Consider the following 23512-nt stretch of genomic DNA (forward strand, 5'->3'; position numbering starts at 1 on the left):
GATCCCTGCAGTACATAATAGGTAACTTACCAAAACATTACTATGGGCTAACAATTACTTTTAACTCACCATTTAATAACATAATAAAACTCAAATTAGCTACTAAAACATACTAGTTGTTAGTATTAACCTAAGAAGGACTTTAAGTTAGTAAAGGATTTGAGGACTTTATGGTTTTCTTGGTATTATATAGACTGTTTGCCATTTTCCCAATTTTTATGCCTCAGTATTGGCAACAGTCATAGATGGGTAAAAATTCTTTGACAACAAAAAATGTAATCAGTTAATTTTTTTTTTTATTCCAAGTGGATGTTTGTGGCCATTTTGAAAAAAATCCCCTTCCCCAACATTGGTTAGTTAAGATATTGCATTGCTAAGAATAGAATGGATGGAATGGATGAAGACTGACATGGGATCCTAGTCACCTTGACATTTGACTACCAAAAGCCAGGCAGTACATTCTTGAATCCAACTGGAGGCTTGTACCGAATTTGAAGAAATTGGCTTGTTGTTTTAAATTGTGTTTACAAGACTAGGATGGATGTGGAAACACATTTCAGAATGTCAGCAGCACCATTTTCTAAAACTGTCTGGACCTCACTAGACCATCACCCTCCTCTGTCAGTGCTGTGATGATCTTCTGAAACCTCTGAGATGACCAGAACTATTTTCCCTGTCATTGGTGATACAGTGTAAACCCACCAGCAGATACTTTTCTCTGGTGGCTGCTAAGACTTATACTCTCACAGACACTGGCTGCACCTTCTCGATGCTTTCCCCTGAAACAGAATGGGCTAAAATGGACTACGTCATTTTAGTGCTCACGGTGCAGTCATCAGTGTTCCAGCTGTGCTGCCTGCTTCAGCGTATTGTCTATGACCACACATTTGATGCTGCTGTGTGCTGTGTGACCCCGTGAGCTTCTGCAGGTGTGTAACCGACTGGCACGGCATCCAAAGAACCACACGCTGTCATACGGTGTGTGTCTGCTGCATTGGTTTGTTTTGGTTTTTTTTGCCCGTGTGCATAAGGTTCAGCTTCAATGCTGATACCTGCCGGTTGCGGCACACGTGCACGGTTATGCCACACTGTTGCCATGCTCTCTATCAGGTGTTCTGTTTGTGATCATTTTGTGCTTGTGCCTGGCAATTTAACAAGCAACTCTATGGTAACAGTTTGCAACAAAGCTGTAGCAAATTACTGGCACTAGGCCCATCTAATGTTCACCCACAATATGATGTCTGCCAAAATCCTGAGATAAGTATCTGACTCTATAGCTGCTAAATGTTCAGTCGAGTTGTTAGTTGCCACATTTGTCAACATAGGTTTTGGTAGTTGCAGGTAGTGTGTGCAACTTAATGTTGCTCATAGTTCTGATCCTACTCTGCCTTTTTCTTTAATGGGTTTGAATCAACAGTCACCTCATAACTAAACGTTCCGCAGTGATGAAATCTCATATTTTGAGAAATTATTTTCTAAAGTTTTATTGCTTACAGGTAATAATGATGAGTGTTTTATTTACTCTTCCACTGGGGGGGAGTCAGAGGTCATCTCACAGCAGCTGGTATGTAGTCGGTCTCTTGGCTGAGGACACTTTATGCAGGTGTCTGGTGGCCCACACAGTGCCTTGAAGCTGAGTAGTGTGGTTGATGGACAACCTCTCTAATAACACTGCCCCCCTGCCTTCCTCCTACACTCTACATCTCTTTAAAGTGTATTTATATAAAACTAATTGGATAATAGAGTACCACACATTATAATCTGAAAGGTGTTATTTAATGGATTAGATAATTACGCATTTGTGTTTATTAGGCACAAGGCTATTTATATATTTATTTTTGGCTAATTGTTTATTTCATAATATTACATATGTTCTGTCACAATATTCAGTCTTTATTAGAGCTTGAATACAGATTTATACTGTATATTTGTGTTATTTAGGTCAGGGAATTGTGCCACAAGGCTGTGCAGTAGTTATAGATAAGAAATGTAGGGAAAGGGGGTGGGGGGTGGGTTGGGGGTGATGTGTGGGCTTCAACTAGGCTATTGTGGTGCCTCAAGTCATTCGGGCTTTGATTGAAACAAGCTTTTTGAGTTAATACCATGCAACATGGAATAGCGCAGTCAGGAATGGACTGGGCTGAGACGTGACTTTTGTTCGGAAAAGCGCCAGTCGCCCTGATATCGTAATCAACATCCACAGAAATGTTATCTGTCCCTTGTAGCTGTCCATGTGCCTTCCTGCTTTCCTCTCCAGCATTTCTAGTTTATACGTACATTGTGGCTACATCTAGATCTGGCACCTATGATCAGATAGCTCTGGATTTCTTTAACCCAGACAATGTCCGGGACTGTCTGAAAAATGGTTAAATAATATATAATAAAGAAGGATTGGGATTAAACGCATCACTGTTTGTTGTCCAGCTATCATAATCCAGACAAGGGCATTTTGACAAACACACAAACTGTTTAAATTGCATAATAACGACACGATGGCATATTGCAAATATGTTGACACTCAATCTTATTTTATTATATTTTATTTTCTGCTTAAAAAAAAACATCCAGTTTCCAGTTTTGTGGATACAGTATTAAACATTTTATTAAGTGTTAGGGACGCAGGTAAGCTTTTTGAGTTAAGACCATGCAACATGGAATAGCGCAGTAAGGAATGGACTGGGAAATGATTAACCTTGAGACAGGTTAAGTAAGTTGTTAGCTGGACAACAAACAGGTTCACTGTTTGTTGTCCAGCAACCAGAATCCAGGACATTTTGACAAACACACAAACTGCCAACTGTTTAAATTGCATAATATTGACACAGTGATCTACTACTCTCCCTTTTGTCTTATCCCGTGAGTTCAGGGTCGCCACAGCGGATCATTATCCGCATGTTGATTTGGCACAGTTTTTAAGCCTGATGCCCTTCCTGACGCAACCCTCCCCAATTTTCTACCGGGCTTGGACCAGCACTGCACAGCTGGGGATGGGAATGGGCTGTTGGGGGTTCAGTGTCTTCCCCAGGGACACTTCGACATTGTGTCATTAGGAGTGGTCCGTGGACAACTGCCTTTACCAACTGAGCAATAGCCGCCCCTAATGACACAATGATATATATATATATATATATATATATATATATATATATGCAAAATGCCATCTACATAAAAGTTTATGTGTATATGTAGATGGCATATTGCAAATATGTTGACACTGAATGATATTTTTTTTCTTTTATCCTTAAAAACAATTTAATCTTGAAAAACATCCAGTTTTTGTGGATACAGTATTAAACATTTTGTTGTCTGTTAGAGACTCAGGAAATGATTAACCTTCAGACGCAGCATATCTATTTCCTTTTTAAGCCAAACCATGAAAACAGCAAAATAAACCGTCAAACTCAGCACAAATGGTAGGGGTGTATGTGTGGGAGTAATTGTAGAGAAGTTAAATCATCGGGGTATGCGACATGCTGTGAAAAGCAAGTATATCTCAGCCTAAAGTCTGTTGTGATGACCACTTCTTTGTCGCTTCGTTTTGGTCAGTAAATGTATAGAAGTTGCATTGGATCATGATCCAACAACAACCTGATCATGACTGCAGTGGAACATAAAGTGGCCCACTGTGATGAAGAAATTTGAAAAGAACCTGAACTTGGGGGCAAAAAATAAAAAAATAAAATAGTTGTACTTATTGCTCATGTTTCTCCAGATTGAGCATTTTGAGTTACAAACAACAAAAGTATTTACAATTTGGATGCGTTGGAATACTTTCAGTGGAATTGCAGGCCTGGGAGGTTCACTGTCAAGGACACTTGAATACATGGGATCAATCTCCAACAAACCATAGACAAGTTTATCTGAATATACAATGTTCTGATCACTTACGTTTGCATGCCCTTCCATTTTAAATGTATTACAGGTGGACTAAATGCAATCACAGAGAGATGGGAAAACTGAGAAACTAAATATGAAGGTATGAAAGGGGAGAGCCGAACCACACCTCCGACCGAAGAAATCAGGTAACAGAGTCCTTGAAATAGAATCAGGCAGGATCAGGGACTGGGCATAGAGCAGGAGAGGAAGGACAAGAAGAATGAATGGACAGAGGAACAGGTGAAAACAATCAGCGTAGATAATGACTAGTGCAAAATGAAACACAAAGGGAAAAGCTTTTGCAAACTCGGAGGAGAAGGAGGGTGAGATAAGAAAACGCTATTTTCACAGGAGGTGTTTCGGACACATGACAAAATGACCAACAGCTCACGTTGGTGTTAAAACAAGCTTCACTGTGCAGAAGAAACAATCTAGACAAAGATAAGATTTTCAGAATTTGCTTTTCCTCTGCAGCGTCACGCTTAAATTGCTGTAATTTTACCCAATGATTGGTTTTCCAAGATAGTCTGAAATTGAACAAATTAATGCTCTGTGTTTCATTATGTGTCCTCTGCTGAAACGGAGATGACCCCTGATTTTTGTTTGAGTGAAGGCAAAGATATTCAGAGACATTCCCGTCTGGCTCTGTCACAGGATATTGTGACTGCACTCTTTAAGAGAAGCAATAATGGCTCATATTTCATCTGAGACTGCATTTCTTAAAAGGCGTAGCTTAGAGATAACCAACCTTTCCTTCCTCTGGAAGGGTCTGCAAGTTAAAGAGAAGGTACAGGCACAAAAAAAAAGTGCTTTAGAGAAGTATTAGAAGAAAGACAAAACAATTGACTTGATTGACTGAGTGGGTAAACCCACAGTGTGAATAGGTAGATATAACTGCATTATTGGCCGTGTCATTTAGCCTTTCTTTTCAGAATTTGCCAAAAGGGTGAACTGGCCATGACTGAAAGCATAGAAATGAGAAATTATTCAAATCTGAAAGGGTTTCCAAAGTTGTTATGCAAATGGTGGAGCGTTTTGTGTCTGAAATTATTACTTTGCACAGAGAATAAACTTTGGCTGTACTGATACACTCCTCCACTTCATAAACCTGCGTTTGAAACAAAACTCTGTCTCTGGGTTTTTTTTTTCCACAGCAGTTACATTTTGTCAATACCCCCCGACTTTGTGCCAAGGCACACATGTGCTCATATTGATTTAGCACTTTAAGGCATGGGTGTTTAAATTTTGTCCGGTTGGAGAAAAATCACAGCTCGGCTCAGAGCTGGGGTCCACAATGTAAGAAACGATGCCCGCAGAAGACCTGCTGAGAAAGTGAAGAACAATAATGAAGATCTCTGTGCATATTGGTGCAGGAAGGCTGTGTCCTGGACAACTTCCTGTCCTCCCTCTTTACCCACGACGGTTTTCCTGTTTGTTGGTCAAACAGAACAGCACTGCCTGATCAATAAGATCTTCTCAGAACTTGGCAGCATGGTGTGCACACAATAACCTGGTCCTCCATACCCAATCCACAAGCTCATTGTGGACCTTTGGAGCCATATGCACACCTCCATCTAGATATCTGGGTCTACAAAGCCTGAGACTTCATATCTCCGAGCAATGGCATCCCTAAGGGGTAAAGTTCCTGGCCACCCCACTGCCCTCCTGAAGAAGCTCCCTCTCTATAATAAATCATATTCAGTTCAGACAAACCATACAGTCATCTTCAATCGAGACACCAGATTCAACTGACTGCGGCGCTGGCTCATTGAGGAACGGCAATTCCTACCTCCACCTGCTGGGGCGGTAATCTGCCGAAAGGCGTGCAGCCCTGGAATTCCTGCGAAGCCTGAAGTGTCCCGGGACACCGGCTGACCGTTACTGCTGTACCATTGAGAACATCCTCACCCGCTGCACCTTGCTGTGGAACAGTTGCTGCCCCAAATCCTTCCAAAGAGAAGAAAAAAGTGCCACGCTCGCACCCAGTCTCCCGCCATCACACACTCGTCAGTCACATTGTCTGCGACGGGTATAATCAAAGACATCATGGACTGTTGGCAGGCTGCCACAGCACCACCGGACTCACGAGGAGCTTCTCCCCTGAGGCCTTGACTCTGACCTGAACTGTAAACCACAGCGATAATGCACTGCACTGGTTATGTATAGTGCACTGCGCATCTATTTATTATAAGCACCGTGTGACTTAAACTACTTTTAGCTCGCACAAGTAAAACCACAGAATCTATTCATAATGTACTTTCTGTTTCACATGTTTTTATGTTGCACTATATCCAACTGTGTACAAATACACAAATATGTGTGTATCTTGCATTCGCCAATGCACAGACATCCTGGTGGCTATAGTGAGATTTATGGCACAACTTCTCCTGCACCTTACCTGTAAATACTACTATCTCTTTGGGCTTCTGGTTAGATACTAACTGCATTTCATCGGCTCTGTATCTGTCCTCAGCGCAATGACAACAGATTTGAATGTAATCTAATCTCATATGTGCATGTGGCTGTGTAGAGGGGGACAGGGAATCTCTGAGTTAAAGGGAAGACGTGGCGTTCCAAGATACTCTCCAAACACCGGCAATTGATGATGACGGGTGACATTTTGATACGCTGGTCTTTGCTGAGCCGTGCAGGCAAAAGGAGTAGAGGAAGTTACCTATCTAATAGATGTCACATGATATTAATGTACAGAGGTGCGCTGCTTCTAACCTGGCAGCCTCGGGAAATCAATCACCAACCCGGCATTACTTTCTCTTGACAAATATGCTCTCACCGGCCTAGTACCAGAGCTAATGGGCTCCAAAGCATTTCTGTCAACGACACGGCTCCTATTAATTATTCAGTCACCTGTGCTCTTATGCGGTGGTGCTACCTTACAATATTTACAGAGCAAGAGGCCACTCTCCCACTGGCTTACTGTCCCTGAAGTGTTGAGCTGCTTTTGCATGAGCCATAATTCCATCTGCTCCAATTCTACAGAGAGCGAGCGAGCGAGAGAGAGAGAGAGAGCAAAAACAGACGAGCTGCTTTCATCGCTTATCGTGGAACACGCCGGACTTTTGGAGCTGCATGAGTATAAACATGACTGAAGGCTGATGAAGGATCGGCATTGTTCTGAAGAAATAAATGAGGCTGCCTGGGTTTCATTATTGTGTTATTGTGGAAGGAAAGCAACAACGTGATGTTTTCTTTTTTTTCCTTTCTTTTTTTTTTTTTTTTGGTCAAAAGTGAACGCATACTTAATATTCTTTGTGCCTTAAATATGGCCAAACATTTTCATCTGTCCAGCAGAAACAATGGCCAGCGAGTTTATACAAAGAGCACAATGGTGGAAAATCCAGCTGTTACGATGGCCACCATGCTCTGACAGAGTTAAATCCCCCTTTTTTTTTTTTTCCACCCACAGAGGGGAAACAGGGTGGTGGGCTTGGGAGGAGGAAAAAGAGGAAGTGAAGCTGCATTCAAAGAGTGCAAGAAAAGTGGGAGGAATGAGTTACCTAATCGGAAATACCATGTAAAGGCTACGGGCCAAAACACGTTGTGTCACATGAAAGTCGTTCAAGTGTTGACAGCGGTTTATTGTTTCCGTTTCAGTGTGCATCGCCGTGTCCACGCCCAAGATAAGCTAAGACTATGTCTTCAGTAAATTGTGTTCATTGTCTGCCAGAATTGAAAAAAGAAAAATAAAAGATCTGAGGACTGAAACTCTTCACACTATTTACAGAAATAAGAAAAGTGGACCTGAACGTCCTCAACGCTTTCTATAGTATAACCCTCCTTGACTTGGCTGGAGCCTTTTCATGCACTGCTGGCTTGTTATTGCTGGTTATTTAATGAATAAGTGTAGTATTAGGACCCAGAACATATCATGAAAATACTTATTCATATACATATTCAACAGAATTTTCACATATAATAAATCTCAAAACAAAATTAAACTTCTCATAAATGACTCCCTCCGTTCATTTATGCTCGAGTACTTTTGCAGTATGAGAAGGTAGAAACTAAAGAGGCAAACGTCAAGCTATTTTCAGGACTTGGATGTTTTAACACAGTTTAATAATACACCAATGGTCTAAGTGGCCCAAATCATTCAAACGCCTAAATGTTTTTCTGGTCATTTGTTGCTATCTCGCAAAGACATAACTGCGTTTTTTTTTTTTTCAACCTGGTTTTGGCGTGGTTTTGTCAAACTTTTGCGAGTTGGACACACACTTTCTGGTCGGTCATATGCAAAGGTTTTAGCTTTTACAGTGGCTGTGAGTTGACTTCAAGCATCCATAGAGGTCTCCGAGTCAACTAGTCTACAAACTGACTAAAAACGTTAGATTTGGAAAACTTTTAGATTTATTGTGAACGTACAAGCCATTTACTGTTACATCAGGTGCTTTAAATTGAGATGGGCTCAAAATAGTGCACACACAAAAAAACTTTCCACTCACCCCAGCCGGCCGAGGCAGATGGCCGCCCACCCTGAGCCTGGTTCTGCTGGAGGTTTCTCCCGTTAAAGGGAGTTTTTCCTCTCCACTGTTGCCTAGGACTTGCTCAAAGGGGGAATTTGTTGGGTCGCTTCTACATACTTGTCTAGTCTGGACTTTATTCTGTAAAGTGCCTTGAGATAACTTTGTTGTAAATTGGCGCTATATAAATAAAGTTGAGTTGAATTGAAAAGTAAAGCGCAATATTTATAAGATGTGTAAATTGTTGACGTCATCAATGACATGCCTAGTCAGTCGACAGGGAAATGATGTCTTGTTTACAGCTGTTGGAGGTGCAAGGTAATGGAAGGGGGGGGGGGGGGGGGGGGCGGTAGTGGAAAGTTGAGTGTGTAGCTGTGGAAGTACACAGTTTGGAACCATGTGCTGTGGAATTACTTTGTCATCAACTTAATTGTGGAACGTGCAATGTTCAGTGTTTTGTCATATACCGATCTCTGATTGAGGCTCCATCCCCGCCGTAGTTCATTTGTAGACCACCGGACAACACGGGTACGCCCTCCTCAACAAGGGATAGTGGTCTCGTCCAAATCAGTGGTTGCAGGCGTCTCAAAGACCCTCCTTTAAGTTTCCTTCTTAAACTGCACATGGGTCAAATTATAACCGGCGAACAGACTAACATATGCGTTTATCTATGCGTTCTGCACCTCTAGCAAGTGATTCATAATTGAGATATGTGCTGGAACCGGGTTGGAATGTGCGGGCTCGCGTTTGTATAGAGGGAAGCTTTTGTCTTGTTGTTGTACCCGTGAACGCAACACAAAGCGTCGGGGTCACGTGAGCTGCTCCGCTAAGAGTGCGGTGACGTGTTGGAGGTCAGTCAGTAGAGCGGCGTCTGACAGCCAGTCTACCCGGACCACCGGCAGCCTTGCCCGGCAGAGAAATTCAACGGGGCTTCGGTTCAGGGCGGAGCGAATAAAGAACCAGGAGGAGAACAGGGAGCAGGAGCAGACTGTAAAAACCGAGGTGCGGGGTGAAGGTAGACGAGTTACTGTGTGTTTTTTTCTTTTTCTTTTTCTTTTTTTTTGCTTTTCTTCCAGGACCCGGGGAGCAGGTTTTGGTATTGATGGGACTCAGTGGTGGGAGAGGATTTGATGATTTTGGTGGGTTTCTCCATTGCTTGCCCTGCGCTGCTCATGCACATCAGCGGACGGGACTCCGGATAAACGTGCGCGGATGCTGCGGTGTATCTCATGATTGTGCATGAAACCCCACCTCCGGAGAGGGAGATAAACTTGGGTGGGTTTGACAAACACCAGCAAAACAGCGACAGGAGGCAAATACACACATGAAGTAGTTTGAGAGGCGCCGTGGTTTATAACGGACACAAGGAGCAGGGGAGTCAGGAGAGGAGGAATCGCAGCAGGGGGAGACCCCCCCCCCCCGCTCAAAAAAACAAACCAAAAAAAAAAAAAAAAAAAAAACGAGCCCTGCAGGTCTGTTGAGCCCGTGGGGATGAGGACGAGGAGGGACGTAGCATATTCAAGGTGTCAATGTGATTAGAGGAGAGGGGAGCAGTGGGAGAAGCGGCGTTAAAGCCCAGGTTGTTTCCAATGTGAGGAGGCGGCGATGGCGCGCAGAGGCACCGGGGTTCTCACGCTCCAGCCGACCGCGGACCTGTCAGCAGCAGCAGCAGCAGCTACATGAGGAGAAGGAGGTACGCAGCACGTCTCATCAGACCTCCACATCCTCATTATTCATTTAGCCTTCCCCGCCCTCCTCTCCCCTCCATTAGCCTGCATGCAGTCATCCACCTTTACCAGCATCCATCCATCAGTGGATTTCTCCCATCCGTGCTCTTTGTGTCCTTATAGCATCACTTGTCAATCTGTCACTGTGTAGACCCCCCCCCCCCAGTGGCTCCCCAAAATGTTGCAGTGCACCTGCAAAATTAGAAATACTGATTGGAATTTATTTTCCCCAGTGACACCTATAATTCCTCTTTGCTCAGATTGTTTCCATGTGAGATTCCTGAGGTCAGTAGTCCATCTGGAATTTGTTTACATATATTCAAGCTTAGGAAACCCCTTCTTGCACTTGCCAAGAAGCAAAGCCAGGGAACTTCCATTGATTTAGGGCAATTAACAGTGCTTTTTATCCACTTCATCACATCCAGCTGCTTCAGATATTTGACACTGGACCCTGTGCACGTTTAGCGCTATCTGCTGAGATGGACATAAATAAATAAATACAGCAGCTACGCTCACCATCTGGATATTCACTCTGCCCCATAGACCATAAAACTTTAATAAGGTCTAATTTTCAAAACCACCTCACAAGTTATTGCTGTGGCATCTGAACCGACTTCCCTGGAATGAGCAGAAAGGAGGGGACCACTGCTGAGCTTTAAAGCAGAAATACAACAGGAAGAAAATTCTGTGGCGAAAGTTTGCAGCAGCACAATGAGGAATGGATGTCACTATCGCTGAGTAGATGAAAAGCACCGTCGTATAATATTTACAAAAACTACAGTGGCTCTGAGCTGCCACAGGTCTTGTATTTCTTTTAGTTTCCGCATTATCAGGCTATTCAATTCCTTTAAACCGTTAAACGCTTGCTTCCGTGTGTGTGTGTGTGTGTGTGTGTGTTAACGTGCCACATTTCTGCTGCATACAATGTCTAAAAGTTATGTCTATAGAATAATGTCCATCAGTCAAACGCCAGAAAACAATGAGATTTTCCTCCTGCAGTTTCCTACTGTGAAACCTAAGGTGACCTCTTCAAAAGCAGCTTTTGTCCATCCATCAGTGTAAAACTGAGGATATTCACTTTACGCTCGCAATAGACAAAAAAGCACAATGTCCTCTCAATCTGGAAGCCGAACAAACCCATGGCGCATCGAGCCGACCTGTCTTTACAGCTACCGTAGATATTACCACAGAGGTTTGGGTAAAACATGGGAACTGACCCTTTAAGGACCGGAAATGTTCGTATTGTTTGACGCAGGGTCCAGTCCAAATGTTTGGTCATCCAGTGTCTCTCATCTGCCCTGAAACAGTTGTAGCGAGCACGACCCTTAGTCCCCGAGGTCCTATCCGAGTTGACTGGGATACAACACCAGGCCTTTTAAATGTTCAGATCATTTATACGCCCTGCAACACACTATTTTATCTTAAGGGTGGCTGTAGCTCGGTTGGTAAGGCAGTCGTCCACAGATCACAGGGTCGGTGGTTTGATTCCCGGTCCCTTGGGCAAGACTTTGAACCCTAAGTTGCTCCCGGTGGGTCAGGTGAGCAACATGGCAGCCACCGCCATCTGTGTGTGTGTGTGTGTGTGTGAATGGGAAGCAACGTTGTAAAGCCCTTTGGATAAATTATAAGTTTCGCATTATAAGTTTCCTACTGAGATTATTTTTCTTAACTAGAAAGAATGTCCTCGTGAAATCATGCGCGAGTCACTGGCTTGTCCAAAAGGAACAAGGGCAATATGTGTTTTTTGTTTTTTATTTTTTTGGTTATGCCTTAAAGCACCATATCATAAATCTCAGAGTCCCGACTTTTAAAAGCTCAGCAAATGAAAAACAAACTCTTCAAATCACTAAACTTGCCAAACGAGTTGAAATGTGTGTTTTCTTCTTCCTTTAATTATTTTTTTTTTCTTCTTTGTTCCCCAGTTCAATATTGTAGAAAAGACAAGACCGACTAGATTCCTCAATGGAACCATGATACCTTGATAATGAAACCTGAACCCTGAAGGGGCTGCTGGCGAAATACAATCTGTGTTTCACAAACGCAATGTAAACAAAAATGTCGTGTTTTATTTCATAACACATAATATCCAACAGCGAGTGTCCCACTCATGCTTTTGAATTTTTGATTTAAAGTGTCACAAAAGAAGATGACTGCTTGGTGGAGTCATGGGACTGATGTAGGTAGTTTATAGCCCACTTCTGGTGATTGTATTTAAACTTAGAACTCATGAAAGAGATTATATCTGAAGGTTGAAGCTCACACACTGACATTGAAGGAAACTAACTTTAGAGCCGGCGTACGCAGCAATTAATCACATAGCAACAACCAGTGTTGCAACCACCTGCCAAAGTGACTAAAACAAGAATTACAAGTAGCGGTTAGCTGAGACAACAGCGAACAGTTATTGAACTGGTGATGGCCTGATTAATTATGCGTGAAAGTTTGTTTCTGTGTTTAAAGGTAAGAAAATGATTCCACGTTGAAAAGGAGAATGATGAGTGATCCGTAAACCAAACTCAAAATGTCCTTACCGACTTGAAAGACCCTTAGCTTCCTCAGCAGGTGGAGGTGCTGAGTTTGTAGACTGAGTCAGTATGTTGCATGTGTCGATCTCTAGCCCTTAGGTACTTAAAGGAATGTATTTGCTCCACCAGTTGGCCCTGAATATTCAGTGGTTGGGTTAGCAACGGTGACATTTTTCCTCTAACCCCAAAACACATTTCTTTTTTTTAATATTCTGCTCCAATGAGTTCTCAGCAAACATCTGAGGCATCCTGTTGACTTCCTGCTGGTATAGACACAGAGTATGGGTGTCAGCCACGTGAGCCACCAAGGCCATGTCGTCTGCATACTTTCTATGTAATATTTACATGTTTATGCGGTTTTATCCTTGCTGTTAAAATCTGCTTGAGTAGCACTTTGAGATTTGTCGACAAACGTTCAGTGATTTATAAATAAAAATAATAAACATTTTTAAATTTAATAATTAATTTTTATTAATATTATAAATGGTGTCAGGAGGCCAACATTTGATGCAGTATAGGGAGCAGAGTGGTTGATGTGATTATATGGCTTGAGTTCTATTTATCACAGCCAATGAGGCCAAATAGCTTTTTTTTTTTTTAAAGTCAGTAAAATTTAAGCTATAGACAAAACCAGTCTTCGGAAAACTGGCCCTCGGGTATAGGCCTGCAGTTTGGTGCTGGGGAAGACTGTGAAGTACCGTGACTAATTAAAATAAGCCGTTTTATTCAAATGTATTCACGTGGAGCCACCTGTAACACTAAAAAGTAGCTTAAACTTAAATTGATGGGGAAAAATGGCGAAAACAATTTTCCAGTTTGGCCTTTGAATGAAACATTTTAGCATTAGCATTTTGACAGCCCCATATTGGATTTCACTTTGGTAAAGATGAGCACAGCGAGTCAGAAAACTGAATTGGGCAGAGAGAATAAACTTTTAAGAAGAGAGGGAGCAATGCCACCAACGCCCTTTAGCACAGAGTGCACTTGTTTTTCCTGGTAGACTGGGTCAACTCTTCACTGCATTCAGACGACTAACAGCAGTCAGAAAATGACAGGTTGTTGAGGAGGAGTGCAGCTGAACAGGGGCTGTGAAAGTGAACAAGACGAGCAGGGGATTGAGATGAGACCACAACACCACTGAGATTAGAGGCGTGGGCTCGCCAGGTCGCTGATTTGATACCGGTACCTCCTGTCCACATGAAACTGTGCAAGTGTCCACTTTTATACCTTAACTTATAAGCACTTATATGGTGCTTTTCTACCTGTATCAATTGTTATTTTTTGTATTTTTATACTTATATCTTTGTTCTTGTACTTTCTGCTGGGCCTGCTGTTTTGCATAGTAAAATCAGGAAATTTGTACTACTCTAACCATTTCAAGATTGTTACCGAACAACAGCTACTTCCTCATCACTCCTCACCTCATTGCTTAAAATCTCTGCCAGTTGTGAAGCAAACATTTCATAACCGTGTCTTCTAAAAGTGGAGTAAAAAGTCTAATCGGAAATGTGGTGGAGCAGAGTAAAAGGAGGGAAAAAAAGAAATAAGAAAAATAAAAGCTACAATAAACAATGTCAGGTGCCGTAAAATTCAATAAATCCAAACTTTATTTACGTAGCACCTTTCATAGATGCCTTGAATTCTTTGAGATGATTGAAACTTAAAGGATTTTACGTACCAAGCAAAGACAATAGAAGAGAAAAACAGTCAAAACAGGGATCATAATGCAAAAAAAACCCCCAAAAAACAGTTGGGAGTAAATATTCTTTGTGACAATGCACTGCTGGGAAAAATTAATTTAAGTCATTTAATTTAGTTTATTCTAATGATACTGTAATTTAGTGTTGCCTTGTTGGAGCACTGATTCATTGATTTGTAAATCAGCAACTATTGTTTTGATCTATTAATTACAACTCAGTTTTCAGTCAAAAATGCCAAATATCGTCTGCTCCACCTTCTTACAAACTGACTTTGCACAGTCTTTAAAAAAGTTTTTTTTTTTATTTCTATTTATCTGTTATCCAAGAAAATTGACAACAAGAATAAGGGGCGTGCAGGCACGATTTCTCTGTGCCTGCATCATCGGTTTTCTTGTACTGTTTTCTGGAAAATAAACAATTAGTCCAACATAGACTTTACAGTTGAATAAAAGGTGAAACAAACTCGTGCATCCACCCACGCCTAAAGCTTTAACCCTGCATTGTTAAAATGTGTGCAGTCCATCTAAAACTATTGGAAGTAAGTTGTTTTTTCATCCTCTCCTTAAATTAAAAACAATCATTAAACCAATAACAAAAAACACTTAATTAATATTAGCCCTAAATGCTATAGTCCACATTCAGTCACTGTATTCATGATTTCTTCATAAGTCATGTTTTGTCTTGTAGTTTTTTTTTTCCAAGGGCCCTGTGTATTTTTTTTTTACTCAAACGAAGGCATTGAAAGTACTTCAACATTTACATACATCCTAAATGTACAGCTGAATAAGAACTGGTGCTTCAAGGCAGTGTTATTAAATGAAACGAGGACCTCAGTCGACCATATAATCACTCAAACCTGTTTCAATAAAGTGGGATTTAACCTCCAACTTCAGCGAGCGGCCCCTCTAAACGCCTCACAAGTATGAGCTGTACTTTTCCCGAGGAAAACGTTCCACTATCGCAAAGTGGAATGATTTCCCGAATGAAGGTCATATTCTCATTGATATCAGCACAGGCTTGTTCTGCATGCATTACACAGCTAGGCTGTTCATGCAGTTGTGGAAACTAAAAAAGAAAATGTGGGAAATGGTACAAGTACCTCACTGTAGGAGGGTTTTTATTCTCTTTTCCCGTTTTGTTTCCTCGAGCTTGGGAGCTGATGTGTTGACAGAGATGTTATAATGTATGCATAGCATGTCACCACTGTCGCTCCCCCAGCCTTCGTTGGGATTCCTGACCGCTGCAGAATCGCTGGGGCTTTAATTAGTGCTAGTGTAACTAATACGCCTGCATAGAAATGACATTGATGGGAGGCAAGAAAATGAATTAATGAGGAGAGGTATTGGCAGATTAAATGGAACTGCTAAAAAGTAAAAATGGATGCCTGCTCTGACATTTGCATCAAACACACACACACACACTCAGCCATCCGTGGCCATATGCTTGTGAATGTGTGGGTTGTCGGACGTGGGTGTGTGTGGGCATCCATTACAGGTGTGTATCTTTGTAGACGTGTGTTTATGTGCCTTTGGTGTGTGTGTGTGTGTGTGTGTGTGTGTGTGTGTGTGTGCACACTTCATTAGAGCTCACGTAACTAGATGTTCATTCAGTTGACAGCAGAAATCTCTCAAGCTCTGGATATGCTTCGACATAAAGTATGTTAACCTTTAAAACAAAGCCAGCCCTGGCCCTTCTCATTCTCATGTAATTGCTTGAGCTGGTTAAGCACACTCGCCTGAAAAGGTTATTGTGTTCCTTGCCAGTTGTCGTGATAAATGAGCAAAAATAGCAGGAAATGAAAACTGGAAGTTTAAAAAATCTGCTTCATGCTAAGCTTGAATGTATCAGTTGCAGAAAATTATGCTTTAGTTTTTTATTTTTCTGCATCCCGAAATAATTGAAATTCAAACAACAAGGCATCGCAGGCACTTGGTAAATGAACCCACTCAGGATGGGAGGATCCCAGACTGGCACTTTTGCCACATTAATATTCTCAGGAGATTAGTCTGAAACCTTCAAAATTCTGCTATCATATTGTGTTTTCTCTGATGTGGGTGCGTGTCCGTGGGTTAATGTGCAGAAACAGAGATGTGTGGATATAATTAGGTCATTTGCACATGGATCCTGTGTGTCAGTCTGCACACACGACTCATTATGTGCAGTATGTTTATGTGTAGACCATTAAGTCTGGTCTGCATATATTTCCATCAGTGTATTTTGCATTAGTGTGTGTGTGTCTGTGGGTAGAAAAACTACTGTGTGTGCACATAATGATGTGCGACGTGCAGTAGATTTTGTGCTTGTGCAAACTCACTGTTTGCCTCACGGTGAATCACAGAATCAATGTGCACATATGCGATCGCCTTTTGTGCCTCCCTCAGTGCACAACTCCCTGCGGGCAACAGATGCAATCAGTCGCGTCATACTTTTGTCTCTCATGCTGCATATTTGTGTGTTGGCACGTGGTCGTTTTATGGTAATGTGTCTTTTTGTGCGTCCGCCGCTTGTGCCCGTGCGTGTCCGGGGGCCGGGCAGCCTGGGTGGCCTCGGCTGGATGGCGAGCGGCATTGATAAACCGAAGGTGGAAGGTGAGTGGCGGGTGAGGGCTGCTATCGCCGGAGGCTGGCTCTGGCTTCGGCACCACTGCCTGCTGGACCCTGAGAACTCCTTCTGACAGATGCATCTCCGCCTTAGCTGTCGAGGCACAGTGGGGGGCTGATGACACTCGCTCGCCCAAGCAGCTCAGAGTAGGGTTAGCCGGCACCACGTTGAGCAAACCTGCAATTTATACTTCTGCCCCAGGCGTTAAGCTCAATAATGACATGCAAGAGCCAACCATCATCTCAACATGCCAGCGCCAGCTCATAGTTTGCACAAAGGAACTTTATAGAATATTTTTTATTCTTCCCTATTTTTAGACGGTCTTAACTGACGATGAGGTCTGGGAAAGGAAAATGCACAATTTTTTATTTTTTTTTTATTCAGTTGAGTTTTCTGAAAGATTTAATTAATTTCGAAAGTTCAACTAGACACACATCTGAACATACTTTTTTTTTTTCTCCCTTTTAAACCTACAGATGCAGTGTTTGCACAATTAATACACTAATCCTCACCTCTGCTACTGACTTGCTTGCAAGTGTTCTTAAAATCTCCCATTTTCTTTTCTCAAACTGTCACGTTCTCAGAGCCTGCTGTGTTCTACGTCTAATCAAATGAGCTACAATGCTGCGCTGTCATATTGTTTCAACGTCCCCTTATCAAAATGTTAAGTCAGCTTTACTACAGTAAATTACCACAGTCAGTGCTGCATTGACAGGAAACTCTTAAATGCGGGTTTTGCACGAATGTAACTCAGTTGTTGCTGTATCAAAATTAAGCATAAATAAAATGAATAATAAATAAGCCCAGTTCTCCCCACAAGTAGAATAAACACATCTGCAACCCAGACAATTGACAGGTGGCTAAGTGCCAGCAAAGAGGATCACAGCCAAGACTGTTTTCTCTTTCTTTTTTCTCTTTTCAGATTAGAGAGAGCAAACACAGAGGAGGTGACCCCTATCATATCCTGAAGGAGACAAGACATAGAGCATGACCCTGTCTTTGTCTACTGTGCCAAAGAAGAGCCGGCGAGAAGCCTCCGTGGCCAGAGAATCATCGCCTTCTTAGCTCAACCAAGAGCCCTTTTCACCCTGCTCCAAGCTGCACTGGGGGACTCGAACGTTCCCCTGACTCCATCAGGAGGCTCAGTCCGGCCGATCTGCCAGCTCAGATAACCCTCTGATTGTTGGCAACCACATGTTTGAGGTGACTGTAGGTGACCGCCGCCGCCGCCCATTCACGAGCAGCAGCACCAGCAGCAGCAGCATCACTCTCCTGCGACCCCGATCTTCGCCATGCAGTGGAGACGGCGGTATTGCTGTCCTATCAAGATGACCTGGACAGTTAAGCGTTCCCTCTTTCGGACCCACGTAGCCGGTCTCCTTTCGCTGGCACTGCTCTTCACTCTCTTCTTATTTTTCAGCCACCAGGACTGGCTGCCAGGACGTAGTGGGCCTCGGGAAAACCCTCTGGCCTACACCATCAGAGGCTTACGCAGCCCCAAGGGAGAGGCCAACCAGAACGGCTCCCTGAGGAGCCTGTGGAGGGAGACGGGACATGTAGCACCAAAGCCTCTGCTCAACCTCAGCTTTCAGCAATCGGAGGGTGCAGCAGGAGAGGTAGGAGGAGGAGCTAAAATGGCCGTGATGGGGCTTGGGGACTCTATGAGTACGAACAACAGTTTACAGAACGAGATGGGTGTGGGAGGGAGGCTCAGTGCTCAGCCCTATCGATACATCCTTAATGAGCCCTTCAAGTGCAAGGACAGCTCCCCCTTCCTCATCCTTCTCATCGCTGCAGAACCTGGACAGGTGGACGCGCGCAACGCGATCCGTCAGACGTGGGGGAATGAAAGCGTAGCAGCGGGCCTAGGGTTTGTCCGCCTTTTTCTGCTCGGCATAGGAAGTTCAGACACCTTCCAGCAGAGCCGCATAGAAGAAGAGAGTCAGGTTTACCATGACATCATCCAACAGGACTATCAGGACACTTACTACAACCTAACCATCAAAACCCTGATGGGCATGAACTGGGTGGCCACCTATTGCCCTCATGCCTCCTATGTGATGAAGACAGACAGCGACATGTTTGTAAACACAGAGTATCTCATCCAAAAGCTGCTGAAGCCAGAGCTGCCTCCCAAGCAGAGGTACTTCACCGGCTACCTGATGCGGGGCTACGCACCAAACCGAAACAAGGACAGTAAGTGGTACATGCCACCGGAGCTTTACCCAAGTGAGCGCTATCCGATATTCTGCTCGGGTACGGGCTACGTGTTCTCAGGGGACATGGCTGAGCTGATCTACCAGGCCTCTCTCAGCATACGCAGGCTGCACTTGGAGGATGTTTACGTGGGGATCTGCCTGGCGAAGCTGCGCATCGACCCCGTGCCCCCTCCCAACGAGTTCCTCTTCAACCACTGGCGGGTGTCTTACTCCAGCTGCAAGTACAGCCACCTGATCACGTCACATCAGTTCCACCCTAACGAACTTATCAAATACTGGAATCACTTGCAGAGCAACAAGCACAACGCCTGTATCAACATAACCAAGGAAAAGAACGGCAGGTACAGACACCGAAAGTTTCACGGAGAGAGGCCCCCGTGAGGGATCCTGTGACTACCGCCCACCGCAGAAGAGAGAGGGAGGCACACTGTAACTACAGCAGGTGGAGCCATGTTGAACTCAGCACTATACACTATATGGGGAAAAGCACATTGTTTTTGGTATTGTGTACAGTCGATGAAACTATTTTTTTAATTTGGGGAAAAAAAAATGTATTGTAGACCTGTTGATATATTTCTAAAAGGGAGAGCGAAGGACATGTCTTCTGGGTGATGTGCAGTGTGCACAGAAGGTGCTGGCACTCAAGAGTGGTGTTTATCATAATTCAGGTGCCAATGGAAAGGTGGTAATTAATGCTACAATTAGTATGAGGATTGTCCTCCTAACGATAGTACAGTATGTCACATTCTAAAAATCTTTAAAAAAAAAACAAATGCACAAATGTTGTGTTTACACAAATAGCCTAAAGGGAATTGTACATGTACTATGTTGAAAGTTATACTACCTAAATACTGTTTGAATGAAAGTATCTTTGACGTTGACCAGTTATGCTGCCCTGTTTCTCAGCGTTTACTTTTCAGATTTATCAAAGAACACGACTAAATACGATACAAGAGAAGAAGAAAAAAAGGTTTATCTGTCACATACTGTATTTTATTTAAAAAAAAAAAAGAAGAAAGTCAACAAGAAATCACTCAGAATCACATATGAGATGACTGAGATTGTATTTTTTAAAGCTTTACATTGACTATGACTCTGCACTTGAATCAATTAACAATTAAATGTGCTGAATTCATGTTTTTGTAGTTGTGTATTTTCTCGGATCTTCCGTGACACACAGAATGGAGCAGCCCATTATTGTGTATGTTCATCACTGACAAATAATTCAGGCACAAATTAATTTCTGCTCCTACAGTTTAAACCTATTCGATTATGTTGTCAGAATTGATGATTTTGAGCACATTTTAATTATGCTTTTTATTTTATGCATTAGTTGAAGTGGAAAGTGTTTAGATTGGATTTTAATCATTCACAAAAATATGTTTTCCCTCTCATTCATATTATGATATTAATTGCAACCATATCATTCAGCCTTAGCAATTTGGAGGAGCTATTTGCAGCAGCTAAAGTGGAACTAGCTTGTTCTAAAAAAAAAAATAAACTTATAAAAATATGTATACTTAAAATTACTAGGTCTTATTGGGGGTCACTGGTCTGCTGGTCAGGAAATCTAGACCTCCAGTAACGGCCAAGTGTAATTGTTGCACAGATTATCTGTTAGCGTTAAGGAATCAAAGCGATACTGTACAGAATGACGTATCTGACCCGTCAGTTGTTCAAAAAACCGTAAAATGGGAAGTTTTTGAATTACATTGCATAAAAAAGTGCAATATGTAAAACATTTAAATCCTTTTCTAGCTTTGGGCTAATGGCTAATTCTGCATAAATATTACAGACATTTTAGATTTTCTAAGTTTCTAAAGTAAAAAAACAAAACAAAACAGTGTTTTCATGGTGCATCGTATTTAGGAAATCTCTGGAGAAAATACACACAATCTTTATGATGGGTTAATGCTAATTAGCCAATGCAAGCCAGTGAAGGATGTTCTACACACTTCTCGGTATTCTGAGAGCCCAGACATCTTCTCTTCATTGGTTTTCCCTTGTGTAACTATTAGAAGTTCTCTTATGTAATTCTGTTACCTGTTATCGCTAACGAGTCAAATGTTGGTTCAAAATAATGAAAAATGGGAAGTTTCTAAATTGCATGGCTTACAAAAGAGAAATATCTAAAACATTTGATGTTTTTTTTAGCTTCACTCTAGTTTAAATGGCTAATTCCTTCCTAACAAATAAATATGCATAAATATGTCACGAAAACAATTTTATGTAAACACTTTTTTTTTTACATTTATAAGGAAACTGCTGTTAAATTAGATGTTCTTTCATTGACACGTTGTTCATTAAGTTTTACCAAAGTAAGAAAAACTAAAACAACCGTGTTTTCTTGATACAAGTATTTAGAAGTTCACTGGTTAAAATAAAAAAAATACACACTTTGTGGACACTTTCCACTTTCAGTGGACCTTGGAGAAATGTTATTACCTTGTAAACGGGAAAGTAAAACATTCCGATATGTTCAGGTGAGGTATGAATAATGTGAAGATGAGCAATCTCAAGGCTGAGCAATGAGAAATAAATAAAGCATTTGGAACCCATTTGTGTCCCCTGGGGGAATATAAAACATTCTGCAGAAAAACACCTAGCTTTAAATTTCAATTAAAAATGAATGCATATGATTTTGAAAGGCTGCCAGTGTTTGTCCAGATGGTGCTGAGGAGGCAAAAGAGCGTGTGTGTGTGTGTGTGTGCGTGTTATGGTGGGGGGGAGGCAACAAAAATACACACTTAAGTGCTCTGGGCCACCAACAAAGAAAAGCAAATATAACAGGGTGATGACTTGAAATAGCTTTTATCAGATTAAGGTGATGTAATTAAACTAATGGAGAGCGAGGGCTGCTGCACTTTTTTTTTTTTTTTTTTTTTTTACCAACTTCACTACACATCTGTCAGGCTTGTTTTAATCCCGCACTATACATGCGAGTGTGTGAAACTGTTTAGGGAGCTGCAAAATGGGAAAAGTTCCCACAATGTCGCTGTATATTTTAAGCCACTAATCACTGAGCAGAAGCCTCTTAAGGGAGGCAGAGGCTGAAATGCTAAAGACAGGAGAGGGAGAGAATATCAAGATGTTCATCTCCGATAAACGCAACAGTGGCAAGGAATTATTGGAGGGTGGAGCCACAGGCGAAAGAGACATCATATTATCCTCAGTTCAACAGTTAAATACAATGTTTCACACATTTTCATTTTCTTCTAAACACTGCAAACCGCCGACGCGCTTTTCGTTCTCTCTCTCTCTTTACCTATGTCTGTATGTAGTCCACGTCTCTAGGTGAGAATATTACTCCTCAAAAACTCCTCAAAGAGTTTCTGCTGGTCCCTTGGAGAGAGGTGTGCCAGCGTGGAACTAGTGGGCTGCACATAGTGTGAAAATTACATTTTCACCGACATGTGCTTTCAGGTGCACATACTGTCTGTTCTGACAGTATAAGGTGCTAACTTATTCCAATTAAGCTCCAGGTAATGGGATGAGAGAAAGGCCCCGTTTAGACAAGTAGACAGATGAGCCACGTTTCATGTCTCATCTCAACTACTACAATGTCCGAATACTCTAGAATTCAGCAGCACGTTTTAGTTTTGATCAAACCAAATTGGGACGTGTCACACCGCTTCTCGGATCTCTGCACCGACTTTTTGTCCCGATCCCGGTTCCTGGGCTTTAGTTTGACTTTCCCAAGCTTGACTTCCTGCCCCTGGCTTTTAGTTTGTAATCCCTCAGCCCCCCTTCCTGTTCTCTGTTTCTTTCGATTCTTTATCCGCCTTGTTAATCCTGATTGTTCTCCCCTGTGCGACTGCTTACTTAAACCCAACTGTCCACTCTGTTCCCCACGAGGTTGTTTCTCCAAATTCCCTGAAAGTGAGCTGCACTTCAAACATTCTGTGCTCATTGACAGTGTTTTCTGTCGTATGGCCCCTGCTCAGCCACACCTTCCCTTTATTTTTAGTGTGAGATTTGGTTTATTATTTCAGTTCTTGTTTTTGTTGCTCGTTCCAGGCCGGGTTTGTGTGCAGTCTTTAGTTTTATTTTTATAGACCTTACCTTTGTTGTTTTGTGTTCACCAGCCCGTCGTAGTTACATTACTTCGCTCGTTCACTCTTTGCGTTTGAATCTTTATAATTCTGTTAATGTCTGCCCTTTTTTTTTGTATGTGTTTTCCTTCCCTGCCACTCCAGCTCTTCAGAGATTAGATTCTTCACTTCTCCATATATAGGTTGGTGTTTTGAATTACTGTGTTGCTGTTTTTTGTTTTTTTTTTTTACAGTTTTTCAGTTTCCTGCCTTCATTTGGAGTGATTTTTCCATTCACTTGCCTGCTGTTGATAAAACCCTCACTTACCATAATTTGCCGCCTCCTCACTAGGGT

At 42.2% G+C, this 23512-nt stretch overlaps 1 protein-coding gene across 6 annotated transcripts; it reads left to right on the top strand.

Moving 5' to 3' along the window:
• The first annotated feature begins 9083 nt into the window (after positions 1–9083).
• b3galt2 (UDP-Gal:betaGlcNAc beta 1,3-galactosyltransferase, polypeptide 2) lies at positions 9084–20261 on the top strand. Of its 6 annotated transcripts, none has more exons than XM_067513360.1 (3): positions 9084–10047; positions 12004–12126; positions 17830–20261. In XM_067513360.1, the coding sequence occupies exon 3, from the start codon at positions 18200–18202 to the stop codon at positions 19505–19507; it is 1308 nt and encodes a 435-aa protein (XP_067369461.1). In that variant the 5' UTR covers positions 9084–10047; positions 12004–12126; positions 17830–18199; the 3' UTR covers positions 19508–20261. The 6 variants fall into 6 exon arrangements, with proteins under 6 accessions (XP_067369461.1, XP_067369463.1, XP_067369466.1 ...); XM_067513362.1 differs by having other exon boundaries at positions 9084–9369; XM_067513365.1 differs by having other exon boundaries at positions 9084–9356.
• Positions 20262–23512: the final 3251 nt, after the last annotated feature.

This window comes from Channa argus, chromosome 8 (genome assembly GCF_033026475.1).
Source record: "Channa argus isolate prfri chromosome 8, Channa argus male v1.0, whole genome shotgun sequence".
In the NCBI taxonomy this organism is placed as follows: domain Eukaryota; kingdom Metazoa; phylum Chordata; class Actinopteri; order Anabantiformes; family Channidae; genus Channa; species Channa argus.